The 27,793-nt window shown below is 44.5% G+C and overlaps 1 protein-coding gene across 1 annotated transcript in view; it reads left to right on the forward strand.

The window, feature by feature from the left end:
* Nucleotides 1-976: 976 nt before the first annotated feature.
* The window catches only part of SVIL (supervillin), a 275,366-nt gene continuing 248,549 nt past the window's right edge, over nt 977-27,793 (forward strand). The window contains exon 1 of the mRNA XM_088455534.1: nt 977-1,015. Coding sequence (XP_088311660.1) covers nt 979-1,015 — 37 coding nt within the window. The 5' untranslated portion in view covers nt 977-978. The remainder of the gene's footprint in view (nt 1,016-27,793) is intronic.

A 27,793-nucleotide genomic window follows, 5' to 3' on the forward strand; every position in this document is an offset into this window, starting at 1 on the left:
CAGCTGCACGGAGCTCTCACCCCGCAGTAGCCACCACCCAGCTGGACTCCGCCTATGGCCGCGCCTCCCGACTGTCACTCAGCGGGCCCCACAGTCTCCTCCTCGCCGGGACCCGTCAGCGCTGCTTCAGTCCACCTCCGGAGTCTCGTCTGAGCCCAGCCGCCGGTCACTTCAAATGCCTGAGGTCAGTCTCTCTTGGCGCACACCCACTCAGTACGATGTCTCACCGGGAACTGCGCACACAGCGCGCGTCCCCTTCTCCAACTGCTGCCGAGTCTTCCACGCGGGTTTCCTCTGCCTGGGGCCGCGGGGTGCTGTGTAGCTGGCGCGTGGATTGCCAGAATTTTCCACTTACGCCAGTTCTTGTAGCCATTGCCCCAGTGCCCCTTGCCACTAAGGAAGCCCATTAATCAGTCAAACATGCAGAGGCAGATGGCCCTTGCAAAGCGTCCAAGGCTATACCACTGTCCATTGCATTGTACCAGTAACATATAGGTCATGCTAACTATAAAAATAAAGTACATTTTAATAACATTTATTGCGGTTCCTAACAGGGTCACTTAAACACTTAAAAGATAAAAACTCAAAGGGACATGCTAGTACTGGGATATCACATATGCACCATTACACTTGCCCATTTTCTTGTTTCCAACACATCAACTTTAAGAACCGACTGTTCATTTGCTGCCTAGTATATCCCACTCCTTCAGAGGTGCCATTGTAACAAGATAATGAACGTTATTCACCTGTAAGCGGTTTTAATGTTACGGCTGATCGGTGTAAATAGACTTTGTAGTAAACACACCATGCTACACACACAAATAACTGTACTGCGACCCAGACACGGTGATCTCTATCAGTCAGTGAGAGAGGTGTGTGAGTAGTGTCCTGTATAGTCCCGCCCGCCTCACTGACGCTGACTCGCTCTATAGCACAACACTGACTGAGCAGTGAGCACGCAGCCCGGAAGAAGCCGGCATGCCCTGCAGGAGCGCGCACTCCCGGGAGCTACCAGGTTAGGGACGCGCAGCGCGGGCACGTAGGCTTTGGTGTCTGGGAGGAGGTATAGGGGTGGACAGAGGAGGAGGGCGCACTCAGCTCTACAAGTGGAGGCGCTGGTAGTGTCACAACCCGGAGAGAGGAGCAGCGCATCTCCCTGGGGCAGTGGGGTGAGTGACAGCGGCTATGGGAGGCTAAGTGATGTGTAGCGGTGAAACTTTATAGTTGCAGCTGGAAGTTACAGCGAGTGCGTATAGGGAGAGTAGGGAGCGCGGTGCGTTACAGAGGGGCAGGTGTATTATTGCAGGAGGCAGGTAAAGAATGTACAGGGAGAGTAGGGAGCGCTGTGCGGGCAGAGGGCAGGTGTATTACTTTGTGAGCCAGGTAAGGAGAACACAGACGGGACAGCATGGCTGGGGTGGTCTCTCACTTTGCAGTAAATAAGGGAGTCCCTCATTGCAGTGCAGTATATACACTGAAGGAGGGATCCCCTCACCATTGACAAAAATGTGGGTTTCCTGACACCATGCTGTATGAGACCTTTATGGCAGGAAACTTTTATTCTGCAACACGGACTTGTATGCGGGGAGAGCCCTCATCCTGCAGCATGGGGCTTGTATGGGGGGAGGAGACTCATCCTGTAACATGGGGTTTAGAGGGGAGAGAACTCGCCTTCTGCACCATAGGGCTTGTACAGGTAGGATACCCTTCATCCTGCAACAAGGGGCTTATTTGGGTATGGTACCTTCATCTTGCAACGTAAGATTATTATGGAGAGTGGACCCTCGCCCTGCAAAACAGCATTTGTATGGGTGGAGAACCCTTACCCTATAACATTGGGTTTGTGTGGTTGGAGAACCCTCATCATGTAACAGGATTCTTGTATGGGTATTGTACCCTGATCCTGTAACATAAGGCTTATATGGATGTGTTGCTCATATCTAGCAATGTATGGTTTATATGGGTGGTGCGCCTTTATCTTGCAATGCTTGGTTTATATGGTGGAGCACCCCCAATCTGCAATGTGTGGTTTATGTGGGTGGGGTACCCTCATTCTACAACATGGGGCTTGTATTTAGGAGTACCTTCATCCCGCAACATGGGGCTTGTATGGGTGGGGTACCTTCAGCCTGCAAAATGGGGCTTGTGTGGGTGGGGTACCCTCAGCCTGCAGCATTAAATTGTAGAGGACTCTTCACCCGTCTTATGAGGCTTATAAGGGGGCATCTTGGGGCTTGTCATACCCACTCCTGAAAAACCAGCTAGTGTTTTATTAACCCTTTCAGAACTGCAGGTCTGTAGGTGTAAGCTGGTCTTTATCACAGTTTATATGTAAAACTGTTTTGCAGTGATAGTTTATGGGATACCAGGGCAGGGGGTGTCTACTCAAGCTTTCGTATGTAAATGTGTCTGGTCTATCTAATGTTCGATCCATTTAATATTTCTGCAGAAAGCTGTACAACAGAGTGTAATTTGAGTGGGCATGTTTGTATTGTTGTCCTCTGACATTGTAGATGTTTACACTTATGCGATCATGCTACCTGGTGATGTTGTGTAAGCACAAATCATGAATGATACTTGATCCTCAATGTAGTACTTCAGGTGGATATTTTTACATGGGGACAATCATGAATTTGTAGATAAATGCTTATGCCTCAACTTTTGTTTGTTATACATTGTCACATTTTAGTTCTAATGGGTACATCTGTGGTGGATCTATTCAGTTATTGTGGTCTCAGGTCAGTAACTGATTATGTTCATCAGATGATCAATTCCTGTAGACATGTGGGGCCTTAAAAGATACTCAACCTCAAACATATTTTCCCTCACATGAGGAAAGGATAACCCCTTCATACTCTAAGTATCAGAGGTTCCCAAACATGGTCCTCAAGGCACCCTAACAGTTAATGTTTTAGAGCGGTCCATGGTTGAGCACAGGTGGTTATATCAAATCGAGAGAGGTAAGTCACCTGTGGTCAAGTATGTAAATCCTTAAAACCTGCACTGTTAGGGTACCCTAAGGACCGAGTTTGGAAACCTCTACTCTTTATAAAAGAGTGACACTTAGATGACTTCTGTTTTATGAGATTCAAATAAATTCTTAGGAGAGCAGATTATGGGCGGAATTCAATTGTTTTCTTGCACCCGATCTCCTGTCTAAAGTGACAGGAGATCGCGGGGCAAGATTCAATTGATTAGAATTTTGCGCCGATCACGCCCAATGAGGCCGGGCTTAGCCATGTAAAAGGCTATGCTTGACCGAAGTGCTGGGTGCGATCCTGAAAAGTATAGTTTGGGCGCCCTAACGGGTCCCTTTTCAAGCATTTAAGCTCTCACCACCCCAGGGGTGCGAGCTGAAATGCCGCCACCGGCAGCTAATCTCGCCCGATAGGCGTAACAATTGAAAACTTCAGTCAGGCGCGTAGGTAGCTGCAAACAATTGAATTCCGCCCTATTATTATTGTTTAAATGCATATAGTAACATAATTAGAGGATACAGTATCTGGCCATTTTGCTATTAAATCTACACAACACATTATACTTTCTCTATTCTCTTCCACCACTTCTCTCCATTAGAATTTAAAAAAAGGTAAAAGAAAATAATGGATTTCTCTGCTTTTCAGCTGGCTTAGATCAGAGGTGTGTTTTAGTATTGTAATGAGTATTTAAAATAATAAAAAAATAAATAATACATTTTATTTGGATTTGCTGTTGAAGTTTATTCCCCACCCCCTCTATATTAACTTGATCTCACATCATTTAAAGATGAAATAATGGGTTACCTCTGAAAACTGAGCTTCTTCTGGGCCATAAAATCCACTTCTTAAATTCTTTTGGGTGATGCACAAGGTAACATAACATGAAAATGTTCATGCTTGTCCTTTTAAATCTGTGCCATCACAAATTTTTTTTTTTGTTTAGTGAAAAGCGGAAGGGAAAATACTTAATTTAAAAGCATATACAAAAGAATATTTGCAACTTTTTTCTGCAAATTTATTATTTAAAAAAAAAAAACCCCTCCCCCCCCCCCCCCCCCCTTTTTGCACCCCATATCATGGTTTGTGATGGTTCCGTCCTTGGGTGTTGCTTTTCTGTGCTGTTGGGTCCATGGGCTGAGTTTACCAGTTGGCCATAGGCGACCTCCCCAGCCTGGAAACCTCCCTCCCCAGCCCACACCATGACCACAATAGAAATATCAATATAGAATGTTACTAGTGCTGCATGTCCTCCTCAGTATCACAAATTAAATAAATGGCACCACCTGTGGATCTTTTAACATATGTTAACCAGTACACTTGTACGCCTACTAGGAGATCTGGAAACCTGTGCCTTTAGGTGTGCAATGCTATAGACCATTAAAAGGGTTAATTATTAATAACATAATATTACACTAACCAGTACGTGAGGAAACCAATATGTACATATATGTCCAGGGCAGTACTAGGTTCTTCTGCTGCTGCTTCCTCAGACTCTCGGACTTGCTCCAATGCTCTGGAATGGTGCCCACATCTGAAATAAGAACATTTAGGTCAGGCAGGATGGCCCTACTGCCGCATTTAATGGCTTAAGGTGCCTATACACTAGACGATGTGCTCACAATGCGATATCGTGAGCCATTTCCCTTGAACTCTCCCCGGCAGCTCCCCGTCACTCCAGGACATATGATGCTAAAAAGTGTCCAATCTGACTTAAGATCTGTCGTGCACAAAATGTATCTAGTGCACAAAATTGTGTATGAGATTGGCAGATAATCTTGCCTGCAGTAGGCAAGATCTGAAGATGCGATGTACGACCAGCGGGTATGCGGATCGTGAATGGACACTCACGATTTGGACATATTTTACACGATTTGTCGTCTGAGGCGTCGAAATCGGGCGAATCGTGTAAAATATCGTCTAGTGTGTAGGCACCTTTACTGTGATCGCTGGTCCAGTATATGCTGGTATTATAACACACAATACACTTTGAGGGCGATTCAATAGTTTTTTTTTTTTAATCGTGATAATTAATGAGCGCCCAGTTTTGCTATTCAATTGTTCTGGGCGCTCATTAATTATTGCCCTCTTCGCCCAAAATGAGACCAGGTTTAGCCGTGTAAAACGGCTAAACCCGTCTAAAATTCTGGTTAAGACGCGCTAACTGCGGTTAGCGCGCCCTAACCAGGGGGTCTCTCACACATTTCTGCTCGCACCATCCTGAGTGCGTGCAGAAGCGCCGGCGGCTATCGCGCCCTGACAGAGCAACTAATGAATTGCTCTGTTGGGCGTCTTAAATAAAAAAAAAAAAGACGCCAGCAAAACATTTGAATCACCCTCTTTGTATGATGCATATTAAAGCTGGTTAAGTGCTAATTATGCCCACTGCACGGACTAGCCACACTCACTCTAAAATCAAGCATTTGGAAACCCCCCCTCTAGAAATTCTGCTGTTGCCACTGTAGGTCACAAGCGGATCACTTTGTTGGCTTCCATCTTTACCCCCACTTTAGTCGTCTGCCAAAATGGCAGTGCAGTAATATCCTGCTAGTAGCTTACCCTAAATTCGGCCCTGCAAATGAGGTTCCTTAACAGCGCAAAGGAAGGGATCCACAGTATGGACCATTATTGAGACTGTGAGGGATAGCTATCAGATTTATCTTTGAACTTGTTTAATTTTAGTGGCTCTTGAGGTACAGTATGCCTGTGTTCTGAGTAATGTATTTAGTGGTATACTTTGCTATATCTATTTAGCTGTCTTTTATTTGTATTACTAATCATCCACCAACCTCCTTTTACCTGTATATGCTTTGGGTTTTCTGCCTTTGCCTATACCTGAAGAATAAGCCAAAAATTGCGCTTTCTTTGCTAGACACTGAGTCATAGCAGAAGCATTCAGAAGCATGGCTGGAATCCCTTCTATGGTCGAGTCACTTCCATACCCTCTGCTGATTAGCACACCCGCTGTCAGCATGGACTGCAACCTATTTCAAAACAGTGTCGCAACACTCCCTGGCAATGAAATATAAACTTAATGTAATTATTATGCCTTATCTGTTATTTGCTGCTTTTTTTTTTTTTTGTGCAAAATGCACAAGCCAGCCTTTTTTTTTTTTTTTTTTCCCTGCTTGATTTAAAAACTTATTTATTTTTGTTACTTAGAGGCTGCCAGTCAGTACACTGTTGAGGCGGGTATCCACTACCCGATTGAAAGATAACGACATCGTTATCGTTCAGTCGCTCGTTAATCGGGCGCAAAAATCGGGCTGGCAAATGTTGGAAGCAACCAGCGATCCACACTCCCGCTGGTCTTTTCCGACATCACTCATCTCCCGAACATGCTAGTCAATCTGCCGATAACAGATTGACTATGTTCAGGGATGATGGAGGGTGCCTACACTGAACAACTGATTGTTCAGTGTAGGCACTGCAGGGGATGGGGAACGGCGGTACAATTATCGTACTGTCTTCCCTGGATCAGGTAGCGGATGTGCGGCATTACTTTGTATACACCTTTACGGTGGAGCAGCATTTATTTATTTTTCTTAAGTTTTCATTATCATGCTTTCCTGTGTAAGGAGTTAGGACATCTTGAATTTGGCAGGTTATTATAGCCAGGAAATTACATAAATGTTGTTCTGTAGACTTTGCATCTATTTCCCGTTTACCTATCTTTGCAGCTTTACACTGCTGCATCACAAATTTATCTGGAAAATATTACTTTGCATGCTTTTGTAAGTTTGAATTCCAGCAGCAGATGAGCAGTAAATGAAGCCATCACAGATACGATACCTTTTGTTCTCCTAAACTGGTCTGGTGTTGGCCCTTTGATGTTTGAACCTAAGTAAGATAAACTGACATCACAAAAACACAATATCTCTGATAACCTGATTTGTATAAGAAACTAGGTTATCATGTCTCAGGGAAATTATTGGAAACTTGATGCCTCTTAATGTGGCTGAACTGCATCAATGGCTTAGTTATCACAGGAATAGAGAATGGTCTGGTTTTTAAGTATAGTAAACAATGTCTTAAGGCAATAGTTACTGGCTATGTACTGTCGGTGATGTGACTACTGATTCTGTTCCAGACTCCCTTGTTAAAGCTATCTGAATTAAATATGCTCTGTTTTGAAGAGTTCCCATTCAAAAGACAGTATTTGTCTGTGTTTTGCAAATAAAGGCTTGGAGGACTGCATGTGGTATTGCAGTGTCTCACCCAAGGAGCTGCCTGATACCCTGTTTATCATTAACCGGGCATCCTGGTTAAGGACTCTGGGGTTTATGTAAAAAGCATGGTGAAGTGAACCAGTGGAGAAGTTGCTCATAGCAGCCAATCCGCTTTGAAGTTGCATTTATCAAGTACAGTCTATAAAATAAAAGGAAGGAGTCATTAGTTGCTATGGGCAACTTCTCCACTGCTCCTCTTCTCCATGCTTTTCACTGCTTGATACGTAAACCCCTCGGTGTTTCCTAACAGTCACTTTCACATTCCGCCTGACCACTGCCCCATTGGTATCTGGAATATAGATAGACAGTAAAAAGGTCTACAGTATCTAGACACCAGATGTTAGACAGTCAATAGGTGGATAGGGACAAAAGGTCGACATGGACGAAGGTAGTCGATTACAAATGGTCGACACTTTTCCTTTTTTTTTTTTGTTAGGGTTAGGCACTAGGAGGGATGGTTAGGGTCAGGCACCAGGAGAGAGGGTTATGGTGAAGATTAGGGTTAGAAAAAAAGTGTCAACCATTTTTATGTCAACGTTTTGTCTCAGTTAACCTATTGCAAAGGTTCCCAAACGCGGCCCTCAAGGCTCTACAACAGTTCATGTTTTAGTGATATCCATGGTTAAGCACAGGTAGTTAAATCAAATTGACTGAGGTACAAATTAAGTCACCTGTGGTTAACCATGGATATCTCTAAAGCATGAACTGTTGGGGAGCCTTGAAGACCGTGATTGGGAACCTCTGACCTATTGACTGTCTAACATCTGGGGCAAAATATAATAGGGTGAGTTCATATTGGTTGAGTTGCATCTTCAAAATAGGAGAACATCTGGATAAGAGTTTAAGGAGTCTTATTTACTAAGCCGTGTTAGGAGACAGAGTGAAAAGTGATAAGGTGCCAGCCAATCGGCTCCCAACTGTCATCTCACAGCCTGTGTTTGAAAAATGACAGTTGGGAGCTGATTGGCTGGCACCTTATCACTTTCTTATCACTTTCACTCTCTCCTAACACTGCTTAGTAAAAAGACCCCTGAGTCATAAGAGTTTTTTTTGAGCAGGAAAAACGAGAGTTTGCATGTTCTTGGACTCTATTACATTGGCCGAGTTTAAAAAGTGTGAAAGTTTACACTCATTTTCTAAACTCTCACCCTATTACATCTGGCACCTGCTGTCTGTCTAGACATTGCCGACCTTTTTACTGTCTATCTTTTATACTATAATCCTCCCCAATATGCTATATCAATTTTTAGCAAGCCGTGAAGAGCCTATTTCCAGCAATAAAATCTCCTTTACGGCTTTATTCAATTTATCAAAGTGATAATAGAGAGAATTTTAAGGCCTTAACTTATATACCAGTGCTTATTGCTGTCCCCATGCGAAATCAAGTCATTTATGAAGCGTTGATACCCAGTGGATTAAACAACTGTGCACAAACGTCAGCCTCCTATGCACAATGCATGTTAACCTTGGATCAGCTGCCAGTGAACAAGAGCAGGGCAGATACCGCTAGTGATCTTCTGAGCAAATTGATACTGTTGATAACCAAATATCTATTGCTGCAAGAAGCAGTGATACAGAACAATAGGTACTTCCTGTGCTGATATAGACCCAATTTCCATTTTCTGTTAAGAGGATGTTTTGCTTAATCATTGCATAAAACAATATGCTCTTCTGTTCCCGTATCTGTGCTACTTCTGTGCTGTTCTATGTAATGAACTACAGTGCATTGGTTTTTTGTTTGTCTTAAACTCGCTGAGCGTCTTTTTTTAATTCTTCATTTTGCTTCTCTATGGTTTTTGCCTAAGTGTAGATATTGGCATTCACCAATTCCAGTAAACCCACCAGATTTTAGCTGATTTACGGGGAGATGTATCAGACAGTGGAAGGTGGAGGAATTACCCATAGCAGCCAATCATTTATAAAGTATATTTTTTTGTTTACAATGGGCAATTTCTACTTGTCCCCTCTTTTCACTGCTTGATAAAACTGCCCCATAGTCCCCCCACCTCCCCAATAGACTAATGGGGGCAATTCAATTATCTGTGGCACTTTCCATAGGGTTTTTGCTCCCAGGTTAAGTGCCGGGAGCTATCCTTCGTTGCAAACAGAAGTCTGCGTTAGCTAGTGCTTACGGTGCTAGTAGCGATATTACCTTAGAAAATAAGTGAATAGCTCCGGGCATTTAACCCTGCAGCTAAAATTTAGCAGTAAGTCCTGCGGCTAAATGAGCACTTGGCGACTCTGTAGCGCCAAGCGTCTTTCCGTGCGGCTTTTCACTTAAAATGCATCTTCTTTGCAAAGCGATGCAAATAAGACGCACAAGCAGCTTCTGCTGATTAAAAGGATATGCAGCATTCCTATATTCTGCATGTCACTGCGGCTGCATCTGCATGCAAAATGCAATGTTAGTGTCACAACCGCTGACGCAGCAAATAAGAAGCATTTTAAAGGAGAAGACTCACAAAGATGCTTGTCACGCCATACTAGAAGGGCTATTTGACATGCAAGGAGGCTAGATGTATGTGGACAAATCTGTATGTTCAATGGTTGGCTTGCCTGTCATTTTTGTTATTTGCTGTGGTCCATAGGATGGCTTCAGTGGCCTGTTATGTTAAAAAGTAGTAGGAAAGTTTTTCCTTTGAGAGGAATAAAGAACTTTCTTGATTTGATTGTCACATTTAGAAATGTCAAAGTGCTTTTATGTGGACATTACTGCCAGGTTTATATATGCACTGCAGTTATCTCTCAGTACATATCTTCGGAATAATCAGTTGATCGTTTATGCTTTTGTGTCTGACCAGCCCTTGTGTCTACAGGTAGATTAAAAATAATCAGATGTTTCGGGTTGTTTTAGTAATACGTTGGGCTGAACTGTGTGAGAGAGAAGTCTGTCTTGTACACATGTGCTGCCGTTGGATATTTTAAAAGAACCACTAAATCTGAACAAGGAAGCTTTTGTGTGTCTAATATTTGCTTTTTGCCTATAAAACTGAACAGCCTGAGACCCTTTGACACTCATTCATTCTCTATCTGCTAAGCGGGGCTCAGAACAGAACTGTGCCTGTGAACGATCAGCGTCAAAAAACAACTTTTTGTAGCATTTTGTGAGATTATTTTGAGCCATATAGAAATTTGCTTGCCTTACTTGTATATATTTATACTTGAAGCTGATACTTCTCCTTTCAAAGACGAGAGTTTGGACCTTGCCCAATGTGTTCAGTGGAAGTGTAATGCAGTTTGATGAAATTGTGATTTTGGTTTGATAAGCCTTTTCTTGGTTCCTCTGAACAATCTTGTTTACCGCTAAGTATATTTAGGCTATTTTTTTTTTTTTTTAACCTTTTAATTCAAAGTTGTGTTTTTAATTTTTATTCCAAACTTCCATCAAGTGAAATAGATTCCTACAACCTTTTTTTGGCACCCAATAGTAATAGGGTGGATTTTTATGGCCTGGGCACATTAGGTCACAGGTGTTCCGTTTTTCACTTCAAAATAGTTTCCCAAGGGAATAATAGACCCCAAAATATGTTAATATTGGGCCCGATTCAGAGATGTACACTAATGCTGCATATGTGTACCCAGCTGCTATGCAGAAATATGCAAATATCAGGGGTGGGAGGATTAGGTTTAGGCTGCAGGGAGGATGGGTTAGGTTTAGGGGGTAGAGTTAGGATACTTACCTGCAGGGGTTGGTATCCAAACCCTGTCGGTATGCTGGCATTCCGTATCCAGCTATATGAATGCAGTGCTCTTCACAATCCACATCCCCATTTCAGGTGCCCAAGTTGGAAATCACTAGGGGTAATAATTTTTTTAACGTGCAGATCACAAGAAGCAAAGTGTTTGATAAGTTTCACTTTAGGGTGATTTCTGAAACATTCGCATTGAACTAAAGAAAAATGCGATATTTAGCATTTTACTTTTTTGTGCATTGTTATATAACTATAAGCAGTGTCCAAATGCTATCCAATTGAAATATGTTATGCAGATCCTGTCAAAAAATTTGGCATAAGTACTTCTGAAGCTGGCAAAGGCCCCCTGACACTAACCTGAAGGAGAAATTCCAAGTGGAATGTGCTCATTGTTACACTTTATATTCATGTTGCTACTTGCTCTGTTTTTCACTATGTAAATTGCTGATCAGAACCTGCAAACTCAACATCTTGCCAAATCCTGTTACACTTATCATAAAAAAAGATATGTGGAGTGATAATTAAGTTATTGAACTTGCAGCGAGTTTCGTGAAAATATCAGAATTCATCATAGCTCATTAACTTAATTCCGAAAAGCTGCTTGTTCTGCGGAGACAGCTTTTCGATAGTGTTTAGCCGCGTATCCACTTGCAGATATAAATGAACGATAACCACATCGTTAACGTTCAATCACTCATTAATCATGCATAAATTGGGCAGTTTATTGTCGGAAACGTGGGCTCCCGCTGGTAGTTTCCGACATCAATCATCGCCTGAACGTGACGGTCAATCTGCCGATAATGACAGATTGGCCATATTCAGGGATAAGGGAGGGTGCCTGCACTGAACAATATATCGTTCTGTGTAGGCACTACAGGGGATGAGGAACGACTGTACGATTACAATGTTGTAATCATACTGTCGTTCCACTATCTGCCAGTGGATACACGGCTTAAAAGATGGATAAAAGATCCAAGCTGCAGGGAGGGACAGACAATAGATACAAGCTGCAGAGGGTCGAAAGATCCTAGACTGAGAATGATAGAAGGAGCTGTGCGACGGTTTGGCTGATCTCACCTGTGCACAGAGGTGTAATGTGAAGCCATGGCACCTGCAAAAGGAGAGTGGCTAGCATGTTAAATTAAAGTGGAAAAAGAAATCCTAAATGGCACAAATTATCGTTCAGTCAGTTTATATGGGTGAGGATATGGACGTATATGTGTGTGTACACTCTCTGCTCCTCGGTGGCCATCTTTGCATGGTGAACGCTGCTGGAGCTGCTGATCGGTGGCATCGCGGTCTTCGTCCCCCAGCATACCTCTCCTCCGTGGCTTAAGGTCGGTGTATGCAGCGCTGTGTCCTACCAGACTCTGTGTCTGTGTAGTTGAGAAACAGCGCTGATAGTGCAGGGATTGATTTCTTCTGCATTGTATGTGACTTCTGCTAGCGACTGCTGCCTGTACTTTCACTTTCTACTGTCAGCCATTTTGCTGTCCCTGCTCTTACTCTGCTAAAGCCCTTGCGGTGCGGTGATTGCAGGGTGGTTCTCCCACTATACTAACAAGTATCAGTGAGAGGGGTCACATACTTACCATCATGTCTGAGAGTGAATTTCATCTCCAGCTTATGTGTACTAAGTGCAATGTGCCAATAGCTGAGGGGGAGGGGAACGCAGAGGGGCTATGTCGGCAGTGTTATTTATTGGCGTGGCCAATTACTGCCACGGCTCTGGTACAGGAACCTCCCTGGGCTTGTTTCGCTAAGGCGCTTACAACCTTAGTGGGCCAGTTAGCTCCGCCACCTGCATTTTCCCAGATGGGATTGTCCCAGCAGTCAGTGGTGTCGTCACCCATGCAGGGTTTCCCGAGACAACTGATGGTACCCCACAGTCTCCCTATTTCCCCTCCCCAGGTTTCACAGGAGCCTGCGCGGGTTAATTCACTGACAAATTCAGTACAGCATTTGTCGGAAGTGTTACAGGGGGAGTCTGTGTTGCGGCCTGTGGCGTCTCTGTTTGCTCCTTATGAGGATGACGACGTGACGTCCGATGATGGGATGTATCTGACCAAGAACTTCTCCGTACTAAAGAGTCGAACGCTAAGGCAAAGGTTTATATTCCTGACCTTATTCGGGCAGTCCGCACGGCTTTAGTTATTGAGGATGATGATCCTCCGGTGTCCAAGTCCAAATATGCCTTTTTCAAGGATATTAAGGGTGACGCCACAGTGTTTCCTCTTTCGAGTCAGTTAGTAGACCATTTAGAGGAGGCGTGGAAACACCCCGGAAAACGGTATCAGCCTCAGAGGCGCTTAGCCGTGGCTTATCCGTTTGCTGACAATTATTTTTCTAAGTGGGAATCCCCTCCACAGGTGGATTCTCATGTTACACGCCTAGTCCGAAGTGCCACTTTGCCTTCCATGTCCTCCTTGAAGGATGCTACAGACCGCAAGGTGGAAATCTGCCTAAAGTCCATTTATTCCCTTGTGGGGGGGCGTCCAGACCGACTGTGGCCGTGTGTTGGGTAGCCAGAGCTATGGAGCGCAGGACTGATAGTATCCTCACCTCTAGGATTTCTTCTGCAGCTGTTGCTGCTCGTCGCACCTTATGGTTGCGATCTTGGAAAGCGGACGCTGATTCCAAAAAGGGCTTAGAAGCTTTGCCTTTTAATGTAGAAGTCCTATTTGGTCCGGATCTGGACAAAATTGTAGCTTTGCTGGCAGCAGCCAAATCTGCATATCTCCCGTCTGCTGCGGTCCCTTCAAGTTCTGGTACGTCGTCCTTTCGGCCTTACAGGGCCCAGGGTAGGGTTAAAGCACAGTCTTTTCCCCGTCAGGCTGGGCCCAACAAATCGGCCAAGCCCAGGAAACAGGCCTGGAGTACCGAGACGTCCGGCCCCTAAGTCAGATGACAAACCTGCGGCCTGACGGTCTGGGCCTCCCTTTGGGGGATCCCAAAATGGGGGGCCGCCTGCTGCAGTTCGCCCAGTGTTGGTCGATAACACCGACAGACAATTGGGTTCACGAAGTGGTTTCTCACGGGTATGCCCTCTCCTTTCGGCACAGGCCCCCATCCCGGTTCTTCACCACAGGCCTTCCATTAGACCGGAACAAAGCCTTGGAACTGCGGAAGGTTTTGCACACTATGCTCCAGGCTGGAGTTATAGTGCCTGTTCCATTCTCCCAGAGGGGCCAGGGTTTCTACTCCAATCTATTTTTGGTGCAGAAACCCAATGGGTCGTACCGTCCAATACTCAACCTCAAGGCCCTCAACAAGTCCTTGAGGGTGCCTCGGTTTCGGATGGAGACCCTACTGTCCATTATTCTGGCGCTGGAACCTGGGGATTACATGGTGTCATTGGACATCCAGGACGCTTACCTGCATGTCCCTATTCTTTTGCGCCATCAGCAGTTCCTCAGGTTTGTAATCCGCAACGATCACTTCCAGTTCCGGGCGCTACTTTTTGGCCTGGCAACAGCACCACGAGTGTTCACCAAGGTCATGGCGACTCACCTGCGGATGCAGGGAGTCCGCATGTTACCGTATCTGGATGACCTTCTGTTGGTGGCAGGGTCTCCAGAGCTCCTTCTACACCATTTGGACCTGACGATTGCAGTGCTGCAACGTCACGGCTGGTTGATAAACTGGCAAAAGTCCACCCTGATCCCGTCTCAGAGGATTGTGCACCTCGGGGCCTTGTTGGACTCCAGGCAGCAGCGGATCTTTGTGACGGTGGAAAAGATCTCTGCTTTGCAGTTGAGGGTGCGCAGTTATCTACAGTGTCGCCGAGTGTCTCTGCACTCTGCGATGAGGTTGCTGGGCTCCATGGTGTCAGTATTCGACATGGTGGAATATGCCCAGTTTCACTCCAGACCTTTGCAGCAATTGATCCTGTCCAAATGGAATGGACTGCCTCAGAGTCTAAAGTCCCAGACGATGGTGCTTACTCCAAAGGTTCGCCTGTCTCTAGCCTGGTGGTTGCAGACGACCCACCTCAACAAGGGTCGCCCATTTTGGGTGGCGAACTGGGTCCTGTTAACAACGGACGCCAGTCTTCGGGGCTGGGGAGCTGTCACGGGTCCACACTTGTTCCAGGGCAGGTGGACTCAGGCCGAAAAGGAGCTTCCAAAAAACATCTTGGAACTCCGTGCGGTTTTCAATGCTCTCCAGCAGGCACATCGGGTTCTCCAAGGTCACCCCGTGCAGGTCCAGTCGGACAACGCCACCACCGTGGCCTACATAAATCGACAAGGAGGAACCCGAAGTCGGGCGGCACTCGCAGAGGTGTCCCGCATCCTGGTCTGGGCGGAGCGCTATCTCCCGGCTATATCCGCAGTATTCATCCCGGGAGTCCTCAACTGGGAAGTGGATTTTCTCAGTTGGCAGGACGTACATCCGGGAGAATGGTCTTTGCACCAGGATGTCTTTCAATTTCTGGTGGACAGGTGGGGTCTTCCAGAGATAGACCTCATGGCGTCCCGGCACAACAACAAGTTGCCGGTGTAAGGGTCTCGAACAAGAGACCAAAAGGCGTCTCTGGTGGATGCTCTGTCCGTCCAGTGGACGTTCCAGTTTGCCTATCTCTTTCCTCCGTTTTCCCTTCTTCCGCGGGTAACCCGGAAATTCAAACAGGAAGAGGGTACACTCCTGTTGATGGCTCCCGAGTGGCCCAGACGGCACTGGTTCTCGGACCTCCAGAGTCTGTCCGTGGACATTTCTCTGCGGTTGCCGCTGCGACCGGACCTGCTATCACAGGGTCCTTATCTTCACCCAGACCTCGCTCGGCTGTCTTCGACGGCGTGGCTGTTGAGACGGCCATGTTAAGGTCCAGGCGGTTTTCCAGCTCTGTGGTGCAAACCATGCTAAGAGCTCGGAAGCCATCCTCAGCAAGGATATACCATCGTGTGTGGCATACATTCTTCCAGTGGTGTCGACCGAGAGGTTACGCCCCTCGGGAGTTCCGTCTGTCTAGAGTGTTGGCTTTCCTACAGGCGGGGCTAGACCATGGGCTTCGCCTTGCTTCCCTGAAAGTGCAGGTGTCTGCCCTGTCAGTCTGGTTCCATCATAGGATTGCTGCGCTCCCTGATGTGCGCTCCTTTATGCAAGGTGTTCTTCACATTCAGCCACCTTTTGTTCGACCGGTGGCTCCTTGGGATTTGGCTGTGGTCCTGAGAGCTCTCCAGGGACCACCGTTTGAACCACTGGGCTCAGTGGACCTTAAATGGCTTACAGCTAAAACAATATTCCTTCTGGTAATTGCTTCGGCCAGACGTGTTTCTGACTTAGGGGCTTTCTCCTGTAGAACCCCTTTTCTGATTTTTCATAGGAACAGGGCGGTGCTGCGCACTCGTCCTGGATTCCTTCCGAAAGTTGTTTCAAGTTTCCACATCAACGAGGAAATCGTTGTGCCGGCTTTTAACTCACCTGATCTTTCAGTGGGTGAGGCCACTTTGGACGTTGTGCGGGCCTTAAGGATTTACGTTGACCGCACTTCTTCTTTTACGAAGTCGGATGCCTTGTTTGTCCTCTAGGCTTCCGTAAAAAGGGTTGGCCTGCTTCAAAGCAAACTTTGGCAGGTTGGATTCGTATGGCTATTTCAAAAGCTTATCTTCATGAAGGCCTTCCGGTTCCTTCCTCTGTGAGGGCACATTCCACTAGGTCTGTGGGTCCTTCGTGGGCAGCTTGACGTGGTGCATCTGCAGTCCAGATCTGCAAGGCTGCCACGTGGTCTTCTGTCCATACCTTTGTGAGGCATTACGCTTTTGACTCCTTTGCCTCTCAGGATGCTTCCTTCGGGCGGCGGATTCTCCTTTCAGCACAGGAGCGTCCCCACCCTTAAAGGATACTGCTTTGGGACATCCCCAAGGTATCCTGTGGATACCCTATAGACCTTGATGTAGAAAATGAGATATGGTAAGAACTTACCTTAGTTATCTCTATTTCTACGAAGTCCATAGGGTTCCACAGGACTCCCGCCCTGTCGCACCTGTGCTGCAGATGGGCTTTACTCTGGTCACCGTTTTTTTTCCGTCTCCCTCTGGTGAGAATGTGATTCTTGTGTCCCCCCAGATCTTTCTTCTCTCTCTTCCTTCTCCTCCTCCGGCCTATGGCTTGTATTATAACTGAGATGCCTTGGCTCAGGGGCTGGGTATAGGAGGGGGACCCTAGTGCATCCTGGGAGGCTGAAAACTTAACTCTGGTGCCGGATGCCTGACGTCATCACCTATACCCCAAGGTATCCTGTGGAACCCTATGGACTTCGTAGAAATAGAGATAACAAAGATTAAGTTCTTACTATATATATATATATCTCTTTTCACAGGATTATTGCCACTTGTGCGCTGTTTTCTTTATTATATTTATTTTTTAAATTGATGTAAAAAATGGGATATATATATATATATATAATGTTGAAACTTTTTATTCCCTTCACCCATGATCTTGCCCCTAATATGCCCCCAGACACCTCCTCATGACACTTTTATGCTCCTAGACACCCCCATGTGACCCTTTTATGCCACCAGACACATCCATCATGTATTGTGGTATCCGCTCCCCCCGCCATCCCCCCTTCGTTTTGTTTTACACTGTATTCCAAACCCCCCACCCCCACCCCCCCATCAATTTGCTGTTGCTGGGCACCTGGCTGTGGCTGCTTCTCTGTGTGTGCCTGGCTAGAGGGAGAGTCCCGCTGGGTCTACAACCCAGGGAGCTGTAATGTGCATCAGCTGCATGCAGCTGGCAGGAGCTGGGCATCGGGGGTTGGAGGCTGTGGGCACGGGGGTCAGCAGACTCTGAGGGCGGAGCCGAAGGCAGTGGGGACACAGCGGAACGAATCTGAAAAGATCCCTCTGCACAAGCTGCCTTGTTAACAGCAGCTTGTGAAGACTGTTGGGGGGGGCCTTTACGCCATTAATTGCAAACAAATTAGTTAGTGTAACATTTTTCCATTCTCTTCTGAACCGTTACATTTGTTTTTTCTCTTTAAAGTTAGCATGTAGAAAGTTGTGGAAAGCTTTGTCCTGATCAATAGGACATGTACTGGTTACTGTGCTTGTGCCTTATGGTGGTTGCCTAGGAGTATTGTATGGTGCCAAGGTCCAGAATTTGTGATTGGACTTTTCCCTGTATTCATCAGTGTCATTATGTTATGACTCATGTGTTCCCTTTCTGTCCTGCATAGCTCTTCACATGCCTTCTCAGCAGTCTCACTCTACTCTCCACTAATCAAAACTGACGAATAGCAATTTGGTCTGTTATTTACTTGAACTGACACTCTGTAGTCTTTTTTTTTTCTTACAATATTGTATATTTTTGACTTTCAAAATATACCATAAATAAGTGTGCCAGGATCCTTATTGATGCCTTACATGAGTTTGTCATAGACTGCATAATTTATTGCAGTAAAACAAGTTGAAAAATCCAGGAAATAGAACGAAAGAGAATAAGGGTGTAACCCTGACCAGCTGAAGCAATACATAGAATGCAGTAGTGCTGGGGTCAGGTAACTTTTTCTTACCTTTTACCCCAAAATATATTTAGATACGCCGACTATAGATACAAGATGCCCCTTGATTTGAAAGGAAGGAAATCCTATAGCAGTGCCCCCATAGTTACGCCCCTGTAGCAGTGCCCCCATAGTTACGCCCCTGTAGCTGTGCCCCCATAGTTACGCCCCTGTAGCTGTGCCCCCATAGTTACGCCCCTGTAGCTGTGCCCCCATAGTTACGCCCCTGTAGCTGTGCCCCCATAGTTACGCCCCTGTAGCTGTGCCCCCATAGTTACGCCCCTGTAGCTGTGCCCCCATAGTTACGCCCCTGTAGCTGTGCCCCCATAGTTACACCCCTGTAGCTGTGCCCCCATAGTTACGCCCCTGTAGCTGTGCCCCCATAGTTACGCCCCTGTAATGCTGCTTGTTAAAAAAAAAACACCTTAATCCCCGCTCCTGCATCCACCGCCGTCCTGTCCGCCCGGCTGCTCCTCGGAACTATGGGAGAGACGTCATCACGTCTCTCCCATAGTGCGCATGGAGAGAGCCGGAAGCTGGAGTTCAGAAGAGAACTCCATCCTCCGACTAACGCGGCGCTGCAGGGAAGGAGCCGGGCGCCCGCTGGTAATAACATCTCAGCGGGCGTATGGTTTAGAGCCTCCCTGCGGCGCCGGGCTGGAGGTCACTGGCGCCGGGTGCAGCGGCGCACCTGGTTCACGTGCACCTCCAGCCCTGCATCCATTACCCCCAGAAATTTCAGTTTTACCCCAAGTGGGGTAATTTACCCCTGTTCCCCGACCACTGCAGTAGTGTAACCAATAGGTTTTATATTGCTTGTGTTTTATAAACCCTGGAAGGTACTACATGCCAAAGCAATGCCATTTTCAAAGGGTCTGTAGGGAATTCATAAAACCTGAAAGTGAATGCTACTGTACTTATACATCTTGGGGGATGCTGAACTCTACTGTGCAAATGCAACAAATACATTTCTCTAGGGGGGGTTTAAATTCGGAGTGCTTTTGCTGGTGATAGCGCCGGGTGGGAGTTCCCGGAGCTATTTAATTCAGTGCGCTGCTTATTGAGATTAAGGATTTCTTCTTGCACCCTCCTGAAGGTATGAGGAGACATCTGATTAAAGTTCCGGCCGCGCGGCTGTTTTCTGGGTTAGAGTGGCGCTAACAGACTTGCGGCCGGTACTTTAGTCAGAAATGACCAGTTCTTGCGACTAAACACCCTGCTTTAGGGGTCTATTTAGCAACGGTGACAATGTTGCCCAGAATATTATCTGACAACATCGTCACAATTTTTTTTTTTATCAATTATTAAAATTTATGGAAGCTATTCAGCAATATTTTCTGCAAGGACAGCGGTTGCGGTAACACGCTGTCCCTGCGATGTTACAGAAGGCATTGTTTTTGGTTTCTGAAAACAATACCTTCTATTTCTGCTCCTGTGCATGTTCAGTCATACGCTTGGGAACAGTGTCCATCCCTGCTTTGCAGTGATCGCCGACGTGTAAGTGCGAATACAACCTGTCCAAATTGATTGACATGTGTTCACAGGCTTTATATTGGTCTGTATGCATGTATATTTGTGCTTTTATATTTCAAATTTTATATAAATGTTAAATATAACAGCATATAAATGTTTACAGGCTAAAATAAAGCCTGTGTACACATGTCAATCAATTTAGGCAGGTTTAACATGCTCTGCAGTGACTTATCTGTCGGTGGTCATCGCAAAGCAGGGACGGAGACTGGGCGGTGTTACACGATGCTGCAGGGACTTGGGGGAAAATTTCCCTCTGTCCCTGCAGTTTTCAGGAAATTTATTGTATTTTATATAGCGCCATTCTGAGATAGCGTTATGTAAAGTAAAGATTTTTCAAATACAGGTAATTCAACGCTTTTGATTTGCTGAATAGCAAAAAGCGTTAAAGCACTGTAGAGATCAATGGCGATATGGGAATTAATGGAGAAGATAATTACGTTATCTTTATTGTCCCATTGGTGAATAGGGGAATTACATAACATATTTTTGAAATTATAGTTTCCGCATTATTTATGTAAAAAAATCATTGCTGAATAGACCCCTTAGTCACGGGAATCTGCATTCTCTGACTTAAGTGATTTATAGTCTTGATAGAATTGAATAGCTCCGGGGCCAACATCCCGGCGCAATTAACATCGTGGTGTATTGAATCGCCCCCCATAATGCAGGCTGTTGTGATATACCACCTTTGGTCCTACAACTGCAATTCAGTGTTTCATTTATTTATTTTTAACAAATTACTGTGGTAGGCAATACCAACTTGGTAATAGCCTCTTTTCCTTTGTTTACCTATCCAGACTGCTGTATATGATTGATTACACTGTGGAAAATGTGCAGCATTATGTAACTACCATGGCAACCACAGTCACATGGTACATGATATTGTTAGCACAGTGGCTTTGGAAAGCCCATTTAAACTCTCTTCCCTGTGACATAGTCAAGCCTCTACTCCGCCCATGTCAGTATGAAATTGGATGGCATGCTGGAGGGCGGCCCACTTACAGGTGGGCTCCCCATAATTCTGGAGTTGCCCGTATACTCCAGGAAATTAGGCAATTTTGTATACAGATGATATAACGCTATATAGACCATCATTTATTCAGGCTATATAAAGTATACATAAAGCATTACACCTGTAATACACTGCTAATGTAAATGGGTATTATCGGTTATGTTCACTGTGAAATTGCATGCAGGTGACTGATATTCTCTAAGAAGCACTTTTAAAATAAGTAAATCTATAGCTCAATAGTACGTCAAATATATCAAACTCTGGAGCTTTTTATTTTTGCAAATTGGGTAACACTGCAGCACCGCTGTTAAGCCGCGTATCCACTTGCCAATATAAATGGACGATTGAATGATAACGTTATCGTGCAGTGGATATGTCGGCAATGACCAGCGATGCGCGCTCCTTTAGCTTTGCTACACAACAGTGCTGGGACCATGAGTTTGCTTCCTGACCAGAACCCTGTCTTTGTGTAGTTTTTATGTTCTCCCTGTGTTTGTGTGGATTTTCTCCTACACTCCAAAAACATAGTTACGGTATGTAGCCGCTGACTAAAATGCACCCAATGTGGGCAGTTGCTGATATGAATGACGGATTCTCTTTACAACGCTGTGTAATTGTTGGTGCTATAGAAATTATACTAATAAAGTAAAAGTATTGCAAGTAAATATTGTGATTGGAAAAAAGTGAGCTCTCCTGTAACCTTCTCTTTGTGCCACGTCACACTCATCCTATGCACAAGCCAACAACAACTTAATGATGAGCACTGTTCCCTTGGTTAGAACTGATTGCTGGCATTCTGTGACTGCAGGCATACAATAATGAGGGGTTTAGCTGTAAATTGTCCCCTGAAGGGGAATCAAGTAACAATTGATAAATACTGCTGTCATTTGTGGTACAGTACATGTGGTTTGTGAGGTTACGGTACATATTTTTAAGGCTTCGCTTAAGTTTTAAAAAAATGAATACAACTGTGGTAGCTGCAATTGCATAGGGCCAAGTGAACGTTTATTTGCTGTTAAAGTAAATAATTTTTGGTTGTGAAGTAATTGGTAAAGTTTACACACAGTGACTTGGGTGTAATTAATAGTAATTGTCAATTATTAAATATGAGCCATGGTATCCCGAAAAGGATAGAAAATACTTTTATCTGCATAGGGAGACCCATTTACAGTAGATGGAAAGTAAACCCTGAATCCTCACTGTCATTTCTAAAATCTTCTATGTAATGATGTCTTTGGGAAAAGGTTATTTGGAGCGAAAAGTCTGTTATCGGCGATAATATGTCGCCGAATATGTCATTTTTGCCTTTTTCACTTATCCCCATATTCAATTTCAAAGACTTTTCGCAGGTGCAATAAGTCTTTGTAAAAAAACGGGGATAAGGTTTTACCACTGCATAGGTGGCAGAAAAAAGTGCAGAATTAGGGTTTTGGGGTGCAGAATTAAAAAAAAAAAAAATATTATCCTGCAGCCTTTGGAATGTCCCCTTAAAGTAATCTGTGTCAAAATTTGTAAAAAAAAAAAAAAAGGTCCGATATGACACCCCCCAAAAAAGTGGTTTTGTTTTGGGGACGAAAAAAAAAAAAGTTGGGGAACAAACTAGCGAAATACTTAGGGGGAGTCCCCAAGTATGCGGCAGGTGTTTTCTAGAATGTGGGTGGTTGCGGCAGGTGGATTTTTGAAGAATTTAAAAAAATCACTTTAGGGACTTAAAAATATGCTTACATTTCATGTACCCCAAATTTGATGGGAATAGTTATTTTTACAAAAAAATTAAAGCTAAATGCTATTCTTCACCACTTCTTTGAAGACTCATAAATGCACCTGCCGTGGCTGTTTAAAAACCCCATTTACCTTTAGCAGGCTAATTCGGGGGTACCCATAGTGATCCCTGATGTCAGACCATCTTTTGGGGAATGACAGGCTGATTTCCCCAAATGTGTTAGGACTTTGATACATACCTTTCTGCCGGGTCCCGTTTTTGCCGATTCCTAATTGAATACTGGGATAAGCGGGCACACGCCCGATACTTTATCCCCTACAAAAATGGCAATGATGACGAAAAGTCCGACCTCTGACTTTTCGCTTCAAATTGAATACGGGCCTATGTCTGAATCCAAACTAGAAATCACAATGGATCTTAGTATGTGCAACCCCAAAATGTGTATATACACTCAGTAGTTACTTTTAGGAACACCCATCTAGCACTGGGTAGGACTATTAGACCCTCACTTTCCCTATGTGCCCCTGCTGAACAGGTCTTCAATGTTACCCCACAGCAGTGATGGGCCCAACTTCTGCTGCAATGTTGAACAGGCACCCTAGGCTAGCCCACATTGTACAGCTCACAGCTTCTTTGGGGTCAGCTAAATATGATGACCAACCTATTTTTTTTTTTTTTTTTAATACCCCTTTCACACAGAAAATCAAATTTCCGGGTAAAGCACTTTTACCTGGTAATTTGCAGATCAACACAGTTTTTTTTCTGTGTGAAAGGGTCAAACCGGGTTGAAATTGCCGGGACTCTGGCCCTGGTAAAAAGCAGGATCGGAGACCCGGGTTGACCCTTTCACACAGAAAAAAAACCTGTGTTGATCTGCAAATTACCAGGTAAAAGTGGAAAATGTTTTGGTACCATTCCTTATTCATGGCTGTGTTCTTAGGCAAAATTGTGAGTGATACCACTCCCTTGGCTGAGAAGCATCCCCACACATGAATTATCTCTGGATGCTTTACTGTTGACATGTGATAACTAATACCAAAGTCCCCGACTCTGACCCGGGATTTGGAACAACCCGGGACAACCCCCTTTTACACTGCGGCGCCGACCCGGGCTATGCACGAGTCGGCACCATTCACACCTGACCCAGGTCAGCACTGACCTGGCTGTCTGGCGAAGGTGACCAGCGCTTTTTCCCCTCCCTCCCCCTCCGCGACCTACTTACCTTATCCTGCAGCGGTCCGGAGGCAGGGAGAGCAGGTGCGGTGCGCTGCTTCGTGCCGCTCGGGCAGGCACTGCTTGCAGTGGCCGCTTGGAGATGTCATCTCCAAGCGCCACTGAAGCCGGCCAATCAGGCGGCATGCGGCGCGACCTGGGTCATCGTTAGCCGGCCCGCACCGTTTACATTGCAGGGTGACACGGGAACAACCCGTGCTCAACCCTGCAATCAAACAGGGTCGGATCCCCAGGTCACTGGACCCGGGTTGATCCGTTTACACCGACTAAAATCCCGGGGATATGCGCGTTCACGTGCATCATCCCGGGATATTTCAGTTTGTGTAAAAGGGGTATTAATGGCTCAGGGAACAAAATATCGAAATTTTGAGTCCATGGCCAGGAAAACTCCCCAGACCTTAATCCCATTGAGAACTTGTGGTCAATCCTCAAGAGGTGGGTGGACAAACAAAAACCCACAAATTCTTATAAACTCCAAGCAATGATTAGTAAGTATGTGGTGCGGAGGTCTTGTAAAAGAAGGGTCAACACTGCAAATATTGACTTTTTGCATAAACTTTATGTAATTGTCAATTAAAGCCTTTGACACTTATGAAATGATTGTAATTTTACTTTAGTATACCATAGTAACATCTGACACAAAAAGGTCTATAAACACTGAAGCAGCAAACTGTGAAAACCAATACTTGTGTCATTCTCAAATCTTTTGGCCTTGGCTGTACACATATTGCACTTGCAACCACTTGTTCTTTGCAAGGCAACTCAGGGAAGTTAAAGTATAAAATCAGTACAGTAAGGTCTTGGAGGACGCTATTTAGCCACACTCCTCAGAGATGTTTGATTATGACTGGTACATATCTTTATATTACAGTTCTAAGGTGATGGCCACATTTTACCACAGATGTTTCTTTACACTGGGTTTAAAGTTGTATTTATTTTAAAATGTGCAGCGGAAAATGTAGCTGCAGAAACACAATCTGTGTGTACACATAAACATAAGATGCAACTTTACACCTAACTCTGCTCGTGCTTAATGTGTCAATCGTGGGATCCTACTAAATTGAAATAAGCGTGTTGGTGGCAGGGGAGGAAGCCCCCAATAAAGATGGTGAGTGCTAGTATTTGTTTGATCTGGTCTTCATGCCAACCAATACTGTAATGTTTGCATTAAGTCCACAAAATGTCATTATGGCATAGGTAAAGTAAGCAGTATTGTGTGTGTAATCCAATCTGCTGACATATTTGCAAGCAAATCCTACACAAATAAAGTTTCGGAGCTGTGCTCCCTTAGATGATGCCATTCAGCAGCTGCTAGTGTCATGTGAGGAATAGCTGCTTCAAGTTGACAGAACACAAAGTGAAGTGCAACATTTCACAAATATAGCTCGGCATGTGAAGGTCAATGACAAGAATGAGCATGTTTTCCTAGGTACGCACACTTTGTTTTGCTGCTATACAAAGCATTTTTGTTTAATTGTACAATTATTCAATGTAAGTCTGAAGTGTACAAAATTATGCTGAGTTCAAGAGCCAACAGGAGCTTTAAAGGAACCGGAGAAGATACATTCAGTAACATCAGTAGGAGTCAACAGTAAGGTTAGGTGTCAATGGTAATTCCGGGTACTTGTCTAGTCCTGGTGTATGCAAATATCTGCAACCAGTGTCTCTGAAGCAGGTATTCACTACAAATGTGTCGGCGTATGCTACCAGCAGTTGGCACAGTTTGGCATGCTCTTCCTCTCGGTCTGTGGTGGATTTGTGATTTCTAGCTGAGCTTGTGTGTACTTGTAGTTGGAGAGCCATGGAGTTCAATCTAATTAGGTGCGAGTTGCCGTTGTTTTGGCAAATTTGCATCGCGAATTCATTTTGCAATCAATTCGAAATTCTCATTGAACCAGTGTAAACGTGCATTTTTCTGTTCGCACCTCCCTGAGAGTGACCAATGGTAGGAAAAACCTTTGTTTTAAGGTTAAAATGTCGGGACACCGTGCAGAACGGAATGGGATTGAAATACCGGCGGCTGTCAAATCCCGACAGTGACAGGCCGACAGGTGAAGATCCCGATGCCCGGTGGGGTAAGTACGCTCACCCTCCCCTCTTATCCACCCCCCTCCCCGCACCCTAAACCTAACTCTCCCAGTGGAGTTGCCTAACCCTAACCTCCCCCTTCCTCTAGTCTAACCCTAACCTTTCCCGGAGGGGGTGCCTAGCCCTAAATCCGCCCTGGGGTCCCTAAACCTAACCTCCCCCATCCCCGGGCTAAGTGTATACTTACCCGGCAGAGAGGACGATCTGTCCGACGTCGGGATTAACATAGGTGGTGGTATTTCGATGACTATGTTAAATCCCTTACCGGGATTACGCTGTCGGGATTGAGGTCTCATAACTACATCCCATGCAGAACCCCTTGGACACCAATAACTAATTAGGAGATTGGAAGTTTCCAATTATCTTAATCAGTCCAATTCCATGTTTTTTTTTTTTTTTTGTGGGTTAAAAAAAAATGGCCACAAATTTCCCCCAAATCATTTTTTTTCTCTTTGCTCTATGGACCCCAAATATAATTAGTGTTTATTTAGATTTTTGTTTTGTAAAACGTTTAGTCACCTCAGTGTCCCAAAAGCATCTTTTTCCAGTTTTTTTTTTTTTGCATTTTACGTTCAATTCGTTTGAGATTAAATGAAAAAAGTTTGCTTTTTATGTGTGTGTGTATATATATATATATATATATATATATATATATATATATATATATATATATATATGCCCAAATGGCCATTTGAAAAGCTCCAGTACTTTTCTAATGCCCACTATCAGCCACCTATATGATTCTTGTCACTTTTTCAGGGTCCAGGAAGGTCACCCCACTTTTTAATGTACTTCTCTCACATTGCATTTGGCAGACAATTTGCATATACCTGCTGCGAGTGCCACTACGTATAGGCATTTGTCATTGGATTGGAGAATTCTCGGGTGCGCACATTTGTGTGAAGTCTGCGAGTTTCATGGAACAAACACACAACTCGGATCTGATTGGATTGACTCCATAGACAAAAATATTTTGTTATAAATGGATTACAGCATTTTAAAGTGAGTTAAAATGTTTTAAAGTGTTGCTTTGTGTACTTATTTTCATTATTCTTGCTGATGCTCTTGTGGTGTTGCTTATCTGTTTGATCTGTGAAAATGGATATTTATGTTTCTATAATATAGAGTATATCTGCCACTTGAGGATGGAGACAAGTTATAAAACTCTGTATTAATGTTAGCAAAAATAGTGTTTACCCAGGGGTTTGTTGTGTATAGGTGACACACATCGTTGTGGCAGCCATTTTGTGAACTGAGCCAATATGGAAAGTGCCTCGGGGATGTTTCCATTAATTTGATGGCCTATATTTTCAGATATTTGTTCAGGCTACAGAATGGCTTCCTCTGTGTGTTTGCAATGCTACACTTCAGGAGCTGGTTTCAGTCAGTAGACAAGATGAAGGCCATGCATTCTGCCGCATTTAATAGATAAATCGCAGATGGCAATTAATGTGAAGATTAGCACATTTTTCATGATAATTTTGCACAATTGCTCTGACTGACGTGGTGTCATTAGTTGCTTAATGCAAAGGAATGGTGTTATGTGGGCTGTACAAAACTGCGACTGATTGAGAATGTCTGAACAGCAGTAAATCTAGAACTTAAATTATCTCATGGCTTGGTAGGATGTTTTTCTTTCTATGAATATAGGGAAAACACATGACCATGAATCATTCAACACAGGATTTGCATTTATTAATGTTTCTAGAAGCTGCTATATTAAGATGAAAACTTAGACTCCAATGGATCACTGCCCCAGTGGCAATGTTATAGTAGATTTTCAAAGATGAATAAAAAAAAATAC

This window comes from Taudactylus pleione, unplaced genomic scaffold, assembly GCF_031769625.1.
Source record: "Taudactylus pleione unplaced genomic scaffold, aTauple2 ptg000659l, whole genome shotgun sequence".
NCBI classification, from domain to species: domain Eukaryota; kingdom Metazoa; phylum Chordata; class Amphibia; order Anura; family Myobatrachidae; genus Taudactylus; species Taudactylus pleione.